Source organism: Acinonyx jubatus, chromosome D3 (genome assembly GCF_027475565.1).
Source record: "Acinonyx jubatus isolate Ajub_Pintada_27869175 chromosome D3, VMU_Ajub_asm_v1.0, whole genome shotgun sequence".
Classification (NCBI taxonomy): domain Eukaryota; kingdom Metazoa; phylum Chordata; class Mammalia; order Carnivora; family Felidae; genus Acinonyx; species Acinonyx jubatus.
The window spans coordinates 64,981,240-64,996,748 of NC_069392.1; the positions used below are offsets into that span (position 1 = coordinate 64,981,240).

General features: G+C 53.7%; 1 protein-coding gene across 2 annotated transcripts in view; it reads right to left on the reverse strand.

Moving 5' to 3' along the window:
* Nucleotides 1-1,757: 1,757 nt before the first annotated feature.
* LOXHD1 (lipoxygenase homology PLAT domains 1) overlaps nt 1,758-15,509 on the reverse strand; it is a 164,233-nt gene continuing 150,481 nt past the window's right edge. For both annotated transcript variants that reach the window (XM_053205540.1, XM_053205539.1), the window contains 4 exons: nt 14,837-15,007; nt 8,831-8,963; nt 7,343-7,501; nt 1,758-2,384 (listed from right to left, as the gene is read on the reverse strand). In XM_053205540.1, coding sequence (XP_053061515.1) covers nt 1,904-2,384; nt 7,343-7,501; nt 8,831-8,963; nt 14,837-15,007 — 944 coding nt within the window. In that variant the 3' untranslated portion in view covers nt 1,758-1,903. The remainder of the gene's footprint in view (nt 2,385-7,342; nt 7,502-8,830; nt 8,964-14,836; nt 15,008-15,509) is intronic.

Below are 15,509 nucleotides of genomic sequence, written 5' to 3' on the forward strand. Positions count from 1 at the left end.
CCCACACGTGTGCGCACACGCACCTGCACACACAGTTGCACTCGTGTGCACACACACGCGTGTCCTTCTCCTTCACTTCTGGTCCCCCCGTGATAGCACTGAGTTGGGGGATGGCAGAAGATGAATTTTGAGCCTGACTTTGGCCTTTACATCAAAGCCAGACATTTATTATTTTTTAATATTCATTTATTTTCGAGAGAGAGAGTGTGAGTGGGGGAGGGGCAGAGAGAGAGGGAGACACAGAACTCAAAGCAGGCTCCAGGCTCCGAGCTGTCAGCACAGAGCCCGACGCCAGGCTCGAACTCACGAACTGCGAGATCATGACCTGACGCTCAACCGACTGAGCCTCCCAGGCACCCCCAGAGCCAGACATTTAAATTGCACACCTGTAATGGGCTTTGTGACTTTTAAGGTGGTGGCTGCACTTTTTACCACCTAAGAGTTCAGAAGAGCCGAGGCCTGGCTAAGTGTTCATCGGGGGCATGGGGGTGCTGGGGAGGTGGGGTCTGGGCGGAGGCCAGTTCCACGGAAAAAGATAGAAATAAAGGTGTTTCATGATTACTTCTCCCCCACCCCCACCACCCCAGCTCCCCGGAGGCCCGCTTGTTCAACATGATGGACATACCCTTCAGTGCAGGTGCTGAATTAAACTGCCCGCAGATTAATTTATTTAGTCTGTATGACGACCTATGCAGTAGCTACTATCATTGTCCCTGTTGGACAAGTGAGGAAACTGAGGCCCCAGGAGATGAAATAATGTGCCCAAGCTCGCCCAAGCTCTCTGGCTGCCTCTGAGCCAGTGCTTGCAAACTCAGCCTTTCTCCAAGGGTCTCTGGGAGCTCCTGGAAGTTGCTTTAGACCCATCAGCCTCGATAAGAGTTTACACCTGTCTGGGCTACAGGACACAGGGTGACGGGGGTGGGGGGGTGCCCTCCTATAGGAAGACTTCCTTTCCACTCAGTCCTGCTTCGGCAGGAAAATCAGAAGTCAGGTGCTGAGACCTGAGGCGCTCTTGCTGCCTTGCAAGGATCTTGCATTGCAGATCCCTTCGTGACTGTCCACGAGGGAGGGTGTGTGTGTGTGTGTGTGTTTCTCCTGCAGCCTCGTCATCAAGGTCATATCCCTTGGAGGGCAGAGACTGCACCTTTATTTTGTGTCCCTCTCTGTCCGCCCCCCCCCCAGCCCCATCACCTTCTGTTCAGGTCTGTGGGTCTCAACTGTGTTCTCACAGGTTAGAACAACCAGTGGGCACCTGGCACAGAGTTTCCCATAAATGATGGACAGAATCACATACCTTTTTGCAGGCTTATAAACCACCCCCGCCAGGGCTAAAACACTTCCTCCTGCTGCTTTTCTCTGTTCGCCACTGGAGTCATTGAAACTGGGGGAAAGGATGCATTTCTTCGTGAGCAGATGCCAAGATGAGTTCTTCGTGGGGTGTGGTCAGTAAAAAATTTAATTAGCCCAGCTTTGGGGGGAAAAACGTGTTAATTAGTTTTCTCTTCAAATACACCACCTCGACGGCCTCCTCTTCCCCACTTCTATCCCCTGGGTGAAGCCCCAGTTTCCCATCTACACTTGGCAAGTCTCAGCCTGGCCACTGCTGTCACTGGAAAAGAGAGCGCAGAAAGTTATTTTTGTGCAGCCAGGGATTCCGACACGCGGTGATCGATTCCTGTAGGTCCAGGGGACTGAGGAGGGGCGGGGCCCACAAGTAGTCCCCTGCAGCGGCCTCCGGAGAACCGTGGAGTTCCGGGCCACCGCGCCACCCATGCCACCCTTCTGGCGCCCAGTCCCGGTCCCAGGAGGCTCTGAGAAAGGCCTGCTGAAAGCCAAGGTGGAGGCAGCGGGCTGTGGTCAGGAGCATCCCGGCGAGACGGTGGGATCGAGAGCCTCCGGCCCCTCAGACGGAAGGGAAGAGGTCTCTCCAGGTGAGCCCGTCGCCTCGCTTCTTGTCCAGCCACCGGCCGCAGTTAAAGATGGTGGCCACTCCGGTGCTGGTGTTGGTGACTTCCACCTTCTCCACCAGCCAGCCCGAGTAGTAGCCGCTGCTGTCGTGCTCCACCCGCACCTTGCGCAGCTCGCCCAGCTCTAGCGTCTCCAGGAAGAAGCGGTCGGTGCTGCCCCGCTCGAAGAGGTTACGCATTTTCTGCTTCAGCTCCCGCTTGCCCGTGTCCCCGTTGGCCCCGAAGATGGTCACGAAGACATTGGCGTCGGTGCCTGCACCCGGCTCGTAGCCCGTCGTCACAATGACCTCGTACTTGACCGGCACCAGGCTCTGGACCTTGCTGGCAAAGCTTTCGGTCGTCTTGGTGACCTCGAACACCTTGAAGTACTTCCTCTTCCTCTTGAGGGGGATGAGGCAGTCACAGTTGAAGAAGTACCTAGCAGGGACAGAGGAGGCTCAGTGGATACCAGCCAAGGCTCTCACCCTCCCCCCGGGCCCCCTGGGCCATGAATGATCCCTTCCTCAGGTGGCAGGAGATGGGGTCGGAAATGTCTGCATTAAAATATGAGGATGGGGGGGGCGCCTGGGTGGCTCAGTCCGTTAAGCGGCCAACTTCGGCTCAGGTCATGATCTCTGGGTCCGTGAGTTCTAGCCCTGCATCGGGCTCTGAGCCTGGAGCCTGCTTCAGATTCTGTGTCTCCCTCTCTCTGACCCTCCCCTGTTCATGCTCTGTCTCTCCCTGTCTCAAAAATAAATAAACATTAAAAAAAATAAAAAAAAAATATGAGGATGGGTCTTGTGTTAAAATCCACGGCGAGAGGTATCTCTACCCTTCCAGTGTCTCCTTGATTCTTTCGTTTCCATCCCCCCCCCTCCACATCAAATGTACCAGCAAATCCCATCTTTAAAATAGGTCCAGAATCAGCCACTTGAAAAAGTATGCAGTATTTCACTATGTGTCCTGCCACTCGTCTGGTCCAAGTCACCACCACCTCCTCCCTCCTAGATCGGCCTCCTAGCTGGTCTCCCTGCTTCTGCTATCTGTGGTCCATTCTTTCCACAGCAGCCAAGTGACCCCGTGGACATGTAAGTCCGAGAATGTAATTCCTCTCTTCAGAACCTTCCGATGGCTTCTTAGATTAAGTAAAAATCACCACCTTACCAAGGGCTGCAAGACCCTATGTGGTTGGACCCTCTGCCTGCCGTTTGCCTTTCTGACCGAGCACCTGGCCTTGTCTAACTAAGCTCACTCCGTGCCAACCGTGCTGGTCCCCTTGCTCTTTCAAAGGGACTGATGAATGTTTGTACCTGGTATTCTCACCTTCAGGGACAGCTGCGCGATCCAGGCAAAGCCAAGTGGAAACGTCCCAAATCCCTCGCACTGGGCTGAGTTAAAGTATGAGTGTGTGCGTGAAAACACGTACATGCACGTGCTCATGGTCTGAGGGGTGCAAGGGGTAAGAGAAAATCCTCTACTGAAGCAGTGCCATAAGCAGAAGCAAGTACAGGGCCAAGAGTAATGGTCTTGGACCGAAATGTCCCCTCTCTATCCCCACCCTCCACACCCCCAATTTTACCCTCTGGGTAATGGTAGTTAGTCTAATAATTAATTACAAGGGAGGAAGTCAGGAGGCACAGTGGGAAAATGCTGCGTGGAGTGCAAGGGGGCCTCGGGTCTACTCCAGCCTGCCACCTGCTACTCTTGTGACCTTGGGCAAGCCACGTCTCCTACCCAGACCTTGATTTTCCCATAGGCAATGCTAGAGGTTTGAACTGAACAACTGCTATGGTTTCTTCCCACTCCCAACTGCTGATATTATAACAGCTTTGGAAATAAGCTGTGATGGCACTGACTGATGACTTCAGGAATGCATCCCTAAAAAGGCGTGCCCAGTGGTGCAAAGTCAGATCCGTTTTAGATGAAAATCCATAACCGCAAAAAAAGCAGGATTTTCTGCTTGCTTCCTCAGTGCCGACCGGGGCTTTGCACCCTTGCATCTCGTCGGCTCCCATGACAACCCGGAGCTTCAGGCATCATCCTCCCATTTCACAGAAGGGGAAACTAAGTCACTGCCCAAGGTGAGCCAGAGCGGGCCCAGAGCCAGCCTGCCTCGCCACCTGAGGAGACAGCCACGGAAAGACACTGGCAGGAAATCCATATTCTGTTTCGAGATCTCTCTTCCCCCAGTTCATCACTTGATAAATTCAGATTGTTGTTACATACCACACTTTCTCGGAGGGGGATATAACTTCAATCTTTGTTTAGACGTTCTTTAAAAATGTATTTCTTTATGCAAATGCTGACTGATATACATAATTCTCTATAAATGCACAAATCATGTGATCACATGCGTGTTTTTCTAAATACACTCTTCTTCTTCCCCTTTTCGCTTGGCTCTCTCTCCTTTTTCCCTCCTTCCTTTCCACTTCCACATCCCACCTTTACCTCAGATAACCCATGGAACAGTTGCGGGTGTATCTTGCCAGATTTCCTTCCATTTCACCCAACCATGCACAGACCCACACAGACACAGACATATGTAGGATGTCAGTGTTCCCTTTACAAAATGGCATCATATAATATGTGTTTTCCCATATCTTGCTTTTCCCGGGAATCGCTCCAAGTCATCTGGTACATATTTAATTCATTATTTTTAATGGCTGAAAAATATTCCCTAGTAGACCCATAAGGAAAACATCTCTCATACATATAAGATCACCAAGATGTGGGACCCTAGGGCTCCGTGGGGTCATGACTCTAGGTGCAGATCCACTGGAAAGGAGGGTAGGGACATCAGAAAGACTAATGACAAAAGCAAAAAATAACAAATGGAAAATTAAATATATTTGAAAAACATGTAAATAGGATCACACTTCTGTGAACACCGTTTGTGAGATGTTAGAAAAGTGTCAGAGAGAGCGGGGTCACCAAACACTCATATGGTGGCTGTCTGTGATGGGTAGGGCTTTCGGGAAGTTTTACTTAAAAGACGATTTGTATTATTTGAATTTTTATAATGGCTGGGTATTATATATGGTATTGAGATAAAACAATGAAGTTATATTTGGTTAAAAAAAGAAAGAAAGAAAGAAACAAAAGCCCCTGGGTGTGGCCTTCCATCGAATCCGGAGGATCTCAGTGCAAAGGAGAACCTTAGAAGGTACGGCACACCCTAAGGAGGAGTCACCACTGGAACCGGCTGAAAGATGAAAACTGGAGACTCCTGTGTTTACAGGAGAGTGAGATTAAATTCATTTGTAACTCCTGGAAGTCCGAACGGTACGGTTAATGTGGTGGCTGGAAAGGAACTGTGGACGCATGTATGCCATCCATCAGGAAGGAACCAAGCTCGAGACCTGCACAGGCCGGTGCACTATGACCTCTGAGAGCTCCCTGAGCTGGACCCCTGTCGTCCTTCCCCCGGCGCCAGACTCCAGTGAACATCCAGCTCTCTTCCCGGAGGGAGACAGCACAGAGAGGTGACGGGTTACTGCCGGAGGCCACACAGCTGACTTGGTGACAGTTCTAGTATTCGGGGTCTGGACTCTCTGCACCCCCTTCCCTTTGGGCAGAGCCCCCACTCCACGAACATCCCTTCCTCCCCCTCCAGGCCTAGTGACATACTGACAAAAGGCCACCCTCTTTTGAGGGTGTGGGAATGGTGGTTTCTTTCCCCGGATGAGAAATTCTACAATTCGGCCCCAGGACTGTGGGGTAGGAAGCTCCCGGGCTGAGCTTGTATTTCCCCTTCCTTCTGAGACTGGAAGGTGCTTAGTGGTGCTGAGATTTTTGGCTCTGTGTCTTTCTTACAGCCACCATGGCTGGTTTAAAGCTAACTCGAGGGAAGACTATTTCTTATTATTGCATAGTGTTGCACTGTATTATATTGTATTTTCTTGTACCGTTTGGTTTTTTTGGGGGGTGGGGCTTGCAGAGGTGTGGTATCGGTAGCAATACTCGATGTGGTCGGCAGGCCACTAGTGCTGGGTTGCAGAAGGGGCTCTGCCCTGGGCCCGACTTGCTGGGTGAGTTGGTAACTCCTCTGCGCCTCTATGTCTCAGCTCTCAAGTCTCCATCAGTAATCGCTCCAGGCAGCCAGGACCAGCAAGTCTGGCAGGATTTACTGTAACCGGCTGGTTTTTCACTAAAAGAGCAATGGATAACACACTCTCTCTCTCTCTCTCTCTCTCTCTCTCTCTCTCTCTCTCTGCCATGACGACGCGGCAAGCCAGGGAGAAAGGCCTCACCAGCACCCAACCATGCTGGTTCCCTGACCTCTGACTTCCAGCCTCCAAAACTGCGAGAAAAAGAGGTCTGCTATTGGAGACACCTGGTCTGTGGCATTTTGATACGGCAGCCTGAGTTGGTCAAGACAGAAGTTTACAAGTCAGGACCCTTCCTGACCGATTCCCAAAGGGGAAGCTTGGGCATCCCAGGGAGCCTACTGTCACAGGTGGAGCGTGGACAGACACTGCTTTGAGCGACTTGAGCTCCTGAGGCCAGAGAGGGCAGCCGAGGGCGCTGCCCCGGTTGAGCCTGCACCGGTCTGCTGTGCTCACCGTGAAGGCGTCGCCAGGGGCAGGGCCAGCTCGGGGAGCGGGTGGCAGCAGCTCTGGGGGGTGACCCAGCGAGCAGTGACAGGCTGGCCCCGGGAGCTGCACGTGTCACCTGTCACTCACTCCTCGGGTCTAGCCTCCCAGAGGCAAGCACTGCCCTCGGCTTCCCCTTCCTCCTCTCCCGGTGCCTTCACACTGCTGTTCCTGCCTTCCAGGGCCTCGGGGCTCTTTCTGGCATCCAATGTGGTAACCAAGTGGTTTTAATTAGAAAAACTGATGGCTGTGGACTGTTACCCAGGTAACTAAAACCCTTAATCCTTCAGAAATGCCTGAGTCTCCAGAAGGCCCTGGTGGGGGAAATGCAAAGCTCCTTATCCGGGGTCCTCAGAGGCAGGTGGGCCATGGGATTACTCCAGTTGGGCTCTGATCCCCACTCTGCCCACAAGGATGGCAGGGCTTTCACTGTGCCAGTGGAAGCATCAGGCTTCAAAGCTGTATTTCTTTGTCATCGCGCAGTGATGGGAGGGGGAGGGAAGGGAAGCGTCCGCTGTCTGGTCTTGTTTGGCTTACTTCTTCCAAGGAAGCGTCCCTGGATTAAAAGGCTGGAGGCCTCAGATTCATCTGGCCGAGTCCCTGCCTCTGAGGGTAGGCCTATGGCTCAGAAAGCTCCAAAACAGTACGGCTGCCTTTCCCTCCCTATCTCGTAAGTTTCCTGAATGAGGTGGCCTCGAAGGGGACAGCTCCCTGGGTCCTGGCGTCTTGCCCGTGGTCTAGCCCCGTCCCTCTGTGCGGAGAGAGCAGCCCTTCCGGGGGGAGGGGTGGAGGCACGGTACATACACGTTGCCGTACTCCATCTCGGTGATGGTGATGGTCTTGACGTGCCAGACCAGCTCTCTCTTGGGGATGAACCGGTCCTCCCTGGCGAGATGGCCCACGCAGAGGGAGGCAATGTCCCCCAAGTAGACGCTGTCAAACTCGAACGTGTCCGTGGTCCCCCTGCAGGACACAAAAGCATGGCCTCTAATAAGAGATGCCGATGTCCGCTGTAGGAAGTGAGCCTTTATTGAAAGCCTACTGCATTCCAGGCACTGGTCTAAGGAGGAGGGATAGAATGGCAACCATGACCTGATGCCAGCCCTGCATTCTTGGAGGGGTTCAGTGTCATTCTGGAACAAGACAACCACAGCCTGGTCCCAGCAGGAGGGGGTGGTAACATCATGAAGCAGACAGAGGTGGGAGGAGGGCGAGGCCCTGAGGGTTAGGCTGGGGAGGGTGGTGGGGATTCAGAGAGCACAGCAAAGGGAGGGAGGGAAGAGGCCCCTGAGGTGGACTTGGCGAAGTCATGGGATGGGGACTGAGGGCAAGGAGGCATCTGTGGGGGGCGTGTTGGCTCGGCTGCAGTTGGGGTCCAGTCAGGGAAGCCGCCATGGAAAAGGTGGGGTGCGGCCATCTGTGGTGGTCTGCGGGTGCCAGTCTAAGGAGCTCATACTTCATCCCGATGCAGAGGGAGTTCAGATGCAAGGTGCAGTGGGTCACAGGAGGGGGAGACTTCTGTAAGCAGTTCTGGGGGAGCGGGGAAATGAAGTGGGCATCTGGGCAGTTCAGGGGTGGCTCTGGTGTGGAGGAGAAGTTGAGGTTTCCCGGCTGTGCCTGTCAACCAGGAGGGGTGAGAAGCACCTTTTCCCGAGACCCGATTTTGATTTTCCTACAAAGCATCTAAGAGGCTCTCTCCTCCCTTCCTCCTCCTAAGTAGAACTTAGTCTGTGCTGTCTTACACGGCTCCCTTGCAGACTAGACTGTGAGGTCTGCACGGACTTGGATGGGGTCCGCAATGATTCCTGGTCCTGCCGCACAGCGGGCTCTCTTTAATTAATTAATTACTAATGTTTGCTGTAGCTGTCCATTAACTTTTTAAAACTGAAATAGATTTGACACAAACCCGTGTAAATGTAAGGTGTACAATGTGCTACTTTAATATATTGATATATTGTAGTAGGATTGCCACGGTGGTGATATTGGCACCTCTGTCTGGTTACAGAATTATCCTCTCCTTTTAGTGGTTGGAATAATTAAATTCTCCTCTCTTATACTGGCCTCTCTTTGCGTGGCAATCTCCCCCTTTCCCTTTTATAAATCTCCTGTTGAAACAGGAACTCCATCCGTAGGAGTTCGCATAGGATTGGCACAAAGTAGGTACTCAATTAAGTGCTTGCAGTTTAGGCCCATTTGCATACTTAGGGCACCCACCAAGGGGGTTGATTTGGGGGGTCCCTCTCTTACCCACCCTTCCCCCCTCACTCCCCAGTGGGAACCCCCTCTTCCTACTTCCTAAAGGCCCGCTGTCGGGAAGAATTTTCCACGAGAAACTCTTTGGATCGGTTCTTCCTGCCCTCCAGGATGAGCCAGACGTTCTCCCTCGTTTCGCCTCCGTTGCCTGTTTCTATGACGATCTCGTAGGCTGCAGCGGAGAAGGTGGGAGAAGGTCAGCTGGGGGAAGCAGCTTCTCTGTCCTCCATCTGATCTTAGACCACAGCCTGGGGATAGGCTGGAGTCCCCACAAGGAGGCACTACAACAAAAACCTGCCCCAGTCTGGCCACCGTAAGCATGTCTTTTATTTATAGAGCAGCCACTCTGCCTGGTGACCATGGAGCCGCTGGGAGTGAAACACCAGGAAGCGGGGGGTGGGGAGTTTTTTGGGACAGGTGCTGGGGCCTGGATCTCAGGGATGGACAGCAACCCCCACCCCACCCCGAGATGCAAAACGGAGATCCTGTGCAGAAAGAGGGCAGAGAGGGAGAAGTGAGGGGGAAGCTACAGGCAGTCCAGACTCCAGGAGAGCCCTGAGCCCTATCCACACACAGCCAGGTTCTGCCCTGTCTCAAGGCCGAGTCGCACCCAGCACCACTGCACCCCTCCCCTGCGCCTCGTTTGAGCATGTCTGCATTCACTCAGCAACATTTGTTATGTCGGTGCTAAGGGTCAGGATGGGGCTAGACTGGGGGGGGGGGGGCGCCCTAGAGCTCCACCTGCAGCCCCAGGCACACACTGACTACCACAGGCCACAGATGGGATGTGCTAACCTTGCAACAAGGGGCTGAAGTAGCTCCAGATGAGAGGACAAATGAGCTGCCCATTACCTCTCCCAGCTCTGTCTCCTCGCATTTGCTCTCCCTCTTGCCCCCCCCCCCACTCGGCCCCTCTGCCCCCCTGCTGTCCCTGGAGCCCTGGGGTGACTGTTCCCCTGGAGTGCTTCCAACTTCTCTCACTTTGCTCGTGGAGATCACCCCACCCACCCTAAGATGGCAACTCGCCTGCCCCCAGCGCACCCGGGTGGCCTTAAGGGGCTCCATGACATTCTCTTTATCACCTGCTACCTCCTAACAGGCTATGTGGTTTGCTGCTTATGTTATTGTTTCCTGTACTCCCCTCCCACCTGAATGTGAGCTCCAGGGGGGCAGGGGACTTCGTTTTGCTCACTGATAGATCCCAAGTGCCCAGAACAGTGCCTGGCATGCAGGAACTCAATAAGTATTTGTGGAGTGAATGAATGAATGGTTGGGCCACAGGAAGCTTCAGGAAGGAGGTCGCGTTTGAGCTTGTGCTTGAAGACGGAGCCAGGATTCCCGTCTGCGGAAGATGAAAGGAGGTTCTAGGCAGAGGGAGGAGCGCAGGCAAAGACTGAGGGGGGGAGGGGATGGGAGTTCACGGGACCCAGCTCCCACTCCCAAGGGACCAGGCCAGACTCAGAGCTGGCACACGGGACACAACCAATGTCGGTCAGAGTGTTCCCTGTGCATATGGCTCTTGCCACAGTAAAGGACTCGTTGAGGGGTTGGGACTCTGGATGCACAGGACAGCTCTTTCCGCCCGGCTCTCCCAGGGACGTGATACAGACAACGGAGACGAGGCGCCGCTGTGTCTGTAGCTCAGTGTATCGCTAGCCCTTCTGCCCTGGCGGCTTCTCTCCAGGACAGTGCGTGCTGCTGAGACGCGTGGAAGCAATTCTGACAAAGAGGCAGGTCGCCGACGAGAGGGCAGGAAAGCCACGGACAGCACAGAACTCCTGAAGAAGGTGGGGCTCTGTGGGTCCATATAGACCCCAGCCCAGGAGGCCGGGGCCGACCGATGGCCGAGCCACGGTCAGGTCTCACGGCCGGTCCGCTTTCCCCACAGAGGGTGGGGTGAGTTCTGCAAACCCAATACCCGTGAGTTCAAAGTGGGTCCTGGGCTTTGTTGAGGACGTGGTTTGTCAGCGCCTGGGGGAGGAGGCAGGGGCGCTAGGAACCCACGGGCTCACTAGGTGAACTCAAGTCTGAGATTTGAGAACAAATGCAGGTGGGGTGCAAACAGACCATTCTTCCCTGATGGTCCTGGGTTAAAGTACATCAGCAAAGACGTTTAGAGAGATTAGGAACAAATGTTGCCAGGGGCATCTGTGGTCTTTTGAGGAGAAGAAGTTTCAATGAGCGTAGTTCATTCACCTTGCCTCCTTTCCCAGTATTTCATCGACAGCTTGATACAAATGTGGACGGCGTGATTCTCAACTTTGTGTCTATGGTGCTGGGGGGAAACGGACAGAGGAGCGTTAGGGACCTGAAAGAATGGGGGCAGTGGGGAGCCCAGGCTAGTGGGGATCAGTGTAAGGTCATCCGTGGGGCCAGCACACCCACAGGACAAGCTCAGCTGGAGAGAGGGGCTCAGCAGCCATCGTGTGAGGCACCAGCACTAAGGGGCCGCCAGCAAAGCCACCACAGGCTCTTGGGGCATGAGTGTAGTTCAAGTGGCAAGACAGGAGAGAGGAGAGCAGACCACCCTTGAAATCTTGCTCTGGGCATGGCATCTGCAGAGGGAGATGAGCGAATAGTTGAGGGCCCCCCCATCATGTGGGCAGGTACTGGATAAACAGGTGTTCATCCCGAGGCAAGAACTGCAGGGGCACATGACGCTGTGGGGTGCCAGCAGGACGGCAGTGGGCTTCCGGAACTTCCTGCTCCAGATCACCTTGCCCACCTCACAGTGTCAGGAGTGTCTCCACTCTAAGGAGCTCCTGCAGTGTGGCTTGCATGGCCAGCCAGAATCTTCCCTTGGGAGACACTCTCCCCTTCCACTGAGGCTGTTAAGAAGGCTGTGGGGCTGGGGCTCCCAGTGGCCGTCTTCCCACGATGCACAGGAAGAAGCAGAGCTGAGACGAAAGGGGAGACGGGGATGTACTGAAATGACTGGAGCCTCTGGAGACAGCCAAGTGGAAACCAGCTCCGCCCGAGCCTTGGAGTTCTGGGAAGCAACACGCTTCCTCTCTGCTGGAGCCAGCTTAGGTCTGGGGTTCAGGCGCACACAGCCACGAGTCCTGGCCACTCCTGAAATTTTCTGTTTGACTCCACTGGGACTGCCAAAGAATGGAAGCTTCAAGAACGTGAGTATAAAGATGGGTTTTCTAGCATCTTCTAGAGCTGCCCGGTGATGCGGTGAAGTCCCCCACCCCTGGGGAGCTGGCCATCAAAACGGACTATATTTGGTCTGGAAATGTTGCAGAGAAGGCTGACTGAGCAGCCCTAAAGGTGTCAAGGGAGGGAGAAAAGGGAGGGGAAGGGCTGTAAAGAGGGAAGCACCGGTCCTGCTGGAGGACGTCCCAGCGAGACAGATCTATTTTGTCCTCCCAAGGGTGTATGTGTGCACGCGCGTGAGCGTGACCAGGTGGGCACATGTGCAAGTGTGCATGCATGTGTGTGTGCACGCATGAGCAGGTAATCCTATTGCCCAGGCCTTACTCCGGATTAATCGCAACAGAATTTGGGAGTAGGACCCAGATGTCAGTGTTATTTAAAGGCTGCCAATGGCTTTCAGCTCTGCTGCGCATTGGAGTCATCTGTAGAGGCAGGTGCTTGAAGAGGGCTGGGAGCAGCTTCTGGAGCTGCTAACAGGAGTTGGAGGTGAAGGTAGGGAACAGGGGGCCGAGGCAGGTGGGGCAATCGACCCATCTGGAGTAGCAGCCAGGCCCAATAAAGACAAGGCAGCCAGCAGCGGTGCAGCGAGCCCCGGTCTAAGAATCAGGTCACCTGGGTTGTACCAGCTGTGAATGGGCCTTAGCTGTGTCACTTCGCCTTTCTGGGTTTTTGTTTTCCTTACCCATGGGATAGAGGTGTGAGTTTGTACCCTATCTAGCTCACGGGGTGGGAGTAGGACTGTGAGGATCTAATGAGAACAGAGGTGTAGAGTGCTTTGCACAGACGAAGCTGTTTGAGTATGAGAGGGTGTTGTTCTCACAAGCTGAGTGCTCAGAGGCGCCCCAGGGGTCACAGACACTGAGAGTAAGTGCCACAAGGGCAGGGTCTTTTTTTTTATCCACTGGTGTGTCCCAGAACTCAGAATAGGCTGTGGCACTTAGTAGGTGCTCAGTAAATCTTTGCCAAATGGTTAAATAAAGGTAGCTGAGGATTGGGATATTCGGCTCCGGCTGTGTCCGTGGCTCTCCCCAGGATGACCCTCCAATCTGAGGACACAGGTGTGGCCGTCTGTCCCTCTATGGACTCCTAGAGGGTGCCCCTCTGCCCTCCACAGCCTCTCAGTAAAGACCAGTCATCCAGGCCGGCTCCCGGGCTCCGTGCCCTTGCCGTCCAATCTCCAGTCTGTAACATCCTTCCGGAACTAACGCAAGTGCCGCCTCCCCTCTGCAATCTCCCTGCCAACTCAACCCTCGCAGGTCTTAGCAGCTGTTTGGCAGGAAATCTGTGAAGGAGACGCAGTGATTATGCTCTGAGCATCACGAATCTCTCCTCCCCTGGACGCCAGTGGCCCGAGGAGCCTCTAGCGCTTATGTGGGCACGTGGTCAGGGGCTTAAGCATTCCTACCGCGTAAGGGGCTTCAGCGTCTCCCTCTAACGGGATTATGAGGCTCCAAGGAAAAGGACCGCCTCTTCTTCCATCCCCTGAGCGGTGACAGCACACCAAGTCCCAAAGCCTACAGAGCTGCAGAAGGCTACAACAATGAGCGACTCTGTCCCTGACCTCTGGGAGCTTATAGTTGTACAGGGAGACTTACCATGTGCAAAGGTCAACACAAACTGGAGGTCACAAAGTGGTGTGTGCCACTCACAGCATCTACAATGAAACTGGGCACCCAGTAATTCCTCAGCTGAGTGTGGTTTACAGAAGCTGGGAGTCCACACTCTGAATTAGGGCAGGAATCCTTGTGCAGTAAGCCTGACAAGGGGGTGGTTGGCCCCTCCTTTGGATGCTCCCTGGGACACGGGGCTCACTACCTCTGAGAGCCGCTAATCTCATTGTTGGGTAGTTTGGATGGTGTGGCCAACATGGGGGGGGGGCTTTCTACCAGAGATCCGTGCTTCCTTTCCTTTCCCCCCACCCCCAGGGGCTGTCCACCTGGGCACTACATTTCCCTGCATCTAGATGGAGTCAAGTGATTAGTTCTCACCAATAGAAAGTCAATCAATTCGTTAAGAAGGTAGGGGAGTATGCCTACTCCACACTCTTTTCCCTTTTCCAAGAATGTTGAAAATGGCAGAGACACAGATCAAAAGAGCTTGGATCCCCCAATCACAGCGTGGAAGGTCTCCTGCCAACAACCACACTGTATGGTTTATCACATGAGTGAGAAATACATTTTGGTTTGTTAAGCCATTGAGATTTGAGGGTTCACCCCTTACTGCAGTTAGTGTTCCCTTAAAAACTAAGGTTAAAAAATCCTTTCTTTACACCAGGCTCTGCCTTTGATAAGGTTTCTTTGAATCTGTTGGACCCAGACCCCGGCATCTGTATTAAAGAAACAACTCCCCAGTCCTGGATGGCCAGCCACTTTAGGGATCAATTTAAACTCTTTCCCTTTAAATATCACCTGAGGAAGGATCAAAGAAAGTGGCCGATGGGGATGCTGGCTCCCCCTGCAAATTCTGTTTCCAGAAGTCTTGATCTGTCAGCTGTGGCCACAGGTACCAATTGTATGGAGCCCATGATATAAAAACAACCCAGAGAAGGCTTCCCACCAAAGTGCCCAGCCTGGCCCTCGGGACGGGGTAAGCTTGTCCCCAGTGTTTTTCCTGCTACCTAATTAATCCCCGTGATTGGGGCCAAGATTTGGTAGCAGTGTCCTGGCTGTTCCAAGTTCACCGAGTAACATTTAGGGTGTTTATTTATGTACCTTCCCAAGACTCTTTCCTTCACTGCACGTCTGATTCCCCTCCAGCTATAAGGGTCTCTCCTTCAGACTTACCAACACCATTTCCATCCCGTCCTGAGCTACCTCGCATTTAACTCTGAAGCTTCAGCCCAGGAATCACACCTGGGTGCCCACCCCCACCCACCCCGCCACGTACTGGTCTCCTCCAGCTCATCACGGATCTCGTTGTTGGCACAGGCAAAGTCGCGGAGTGTCTGCCTGTCACCCTCACTCCTGGAGAGCCAGCAGTCACATTGGAAGCGGAAGGTCTCATCACGCGAGTTGTCCTTCACGTCGATGTAGCTCACGTGCCAGCCAGGAAAGATCCCTGGGGAAAATACGTGATGGAGATTGGGAGCTGAATGCGCTTTCACCTTTCTGCTACCCCCAGCCCACTGGCCGTGTGGCCCCGCACAAGTTCTCTGTCTTCTCTGGGCCTTGGTTTCCTTGTTAACGAAATGAGGAGGTGGGTTAGACGATCTCTGAGGGCTCCTCTAGCCCCGAGCATATAATTCTCTTTGCAAAATCCTTAACCTGGGGTTCATGGGCCCTTGGAGGATTTGCGTATGGGCATGAAGCAGTCTAAGGGCCCTGAGAAATTGTGCTATACATAATTCCACATTCACCAGGGAGAGGGCTCATGGCCTTCGTCAGATTCACAGTGGGGTCACTGACTTCCTGGGAGTTCACACAGCTGAACGATGAATCCTATTGCTTCCTGACGCCAGTATCCACTTAGTTCATGCCCATTATCCTTTCAGAATCACTGCAGGCATCACTTCCTCTGGGGAGCCTTCCCTGGTGTTCCCTGATTGCTCAGGAGGCCTGTA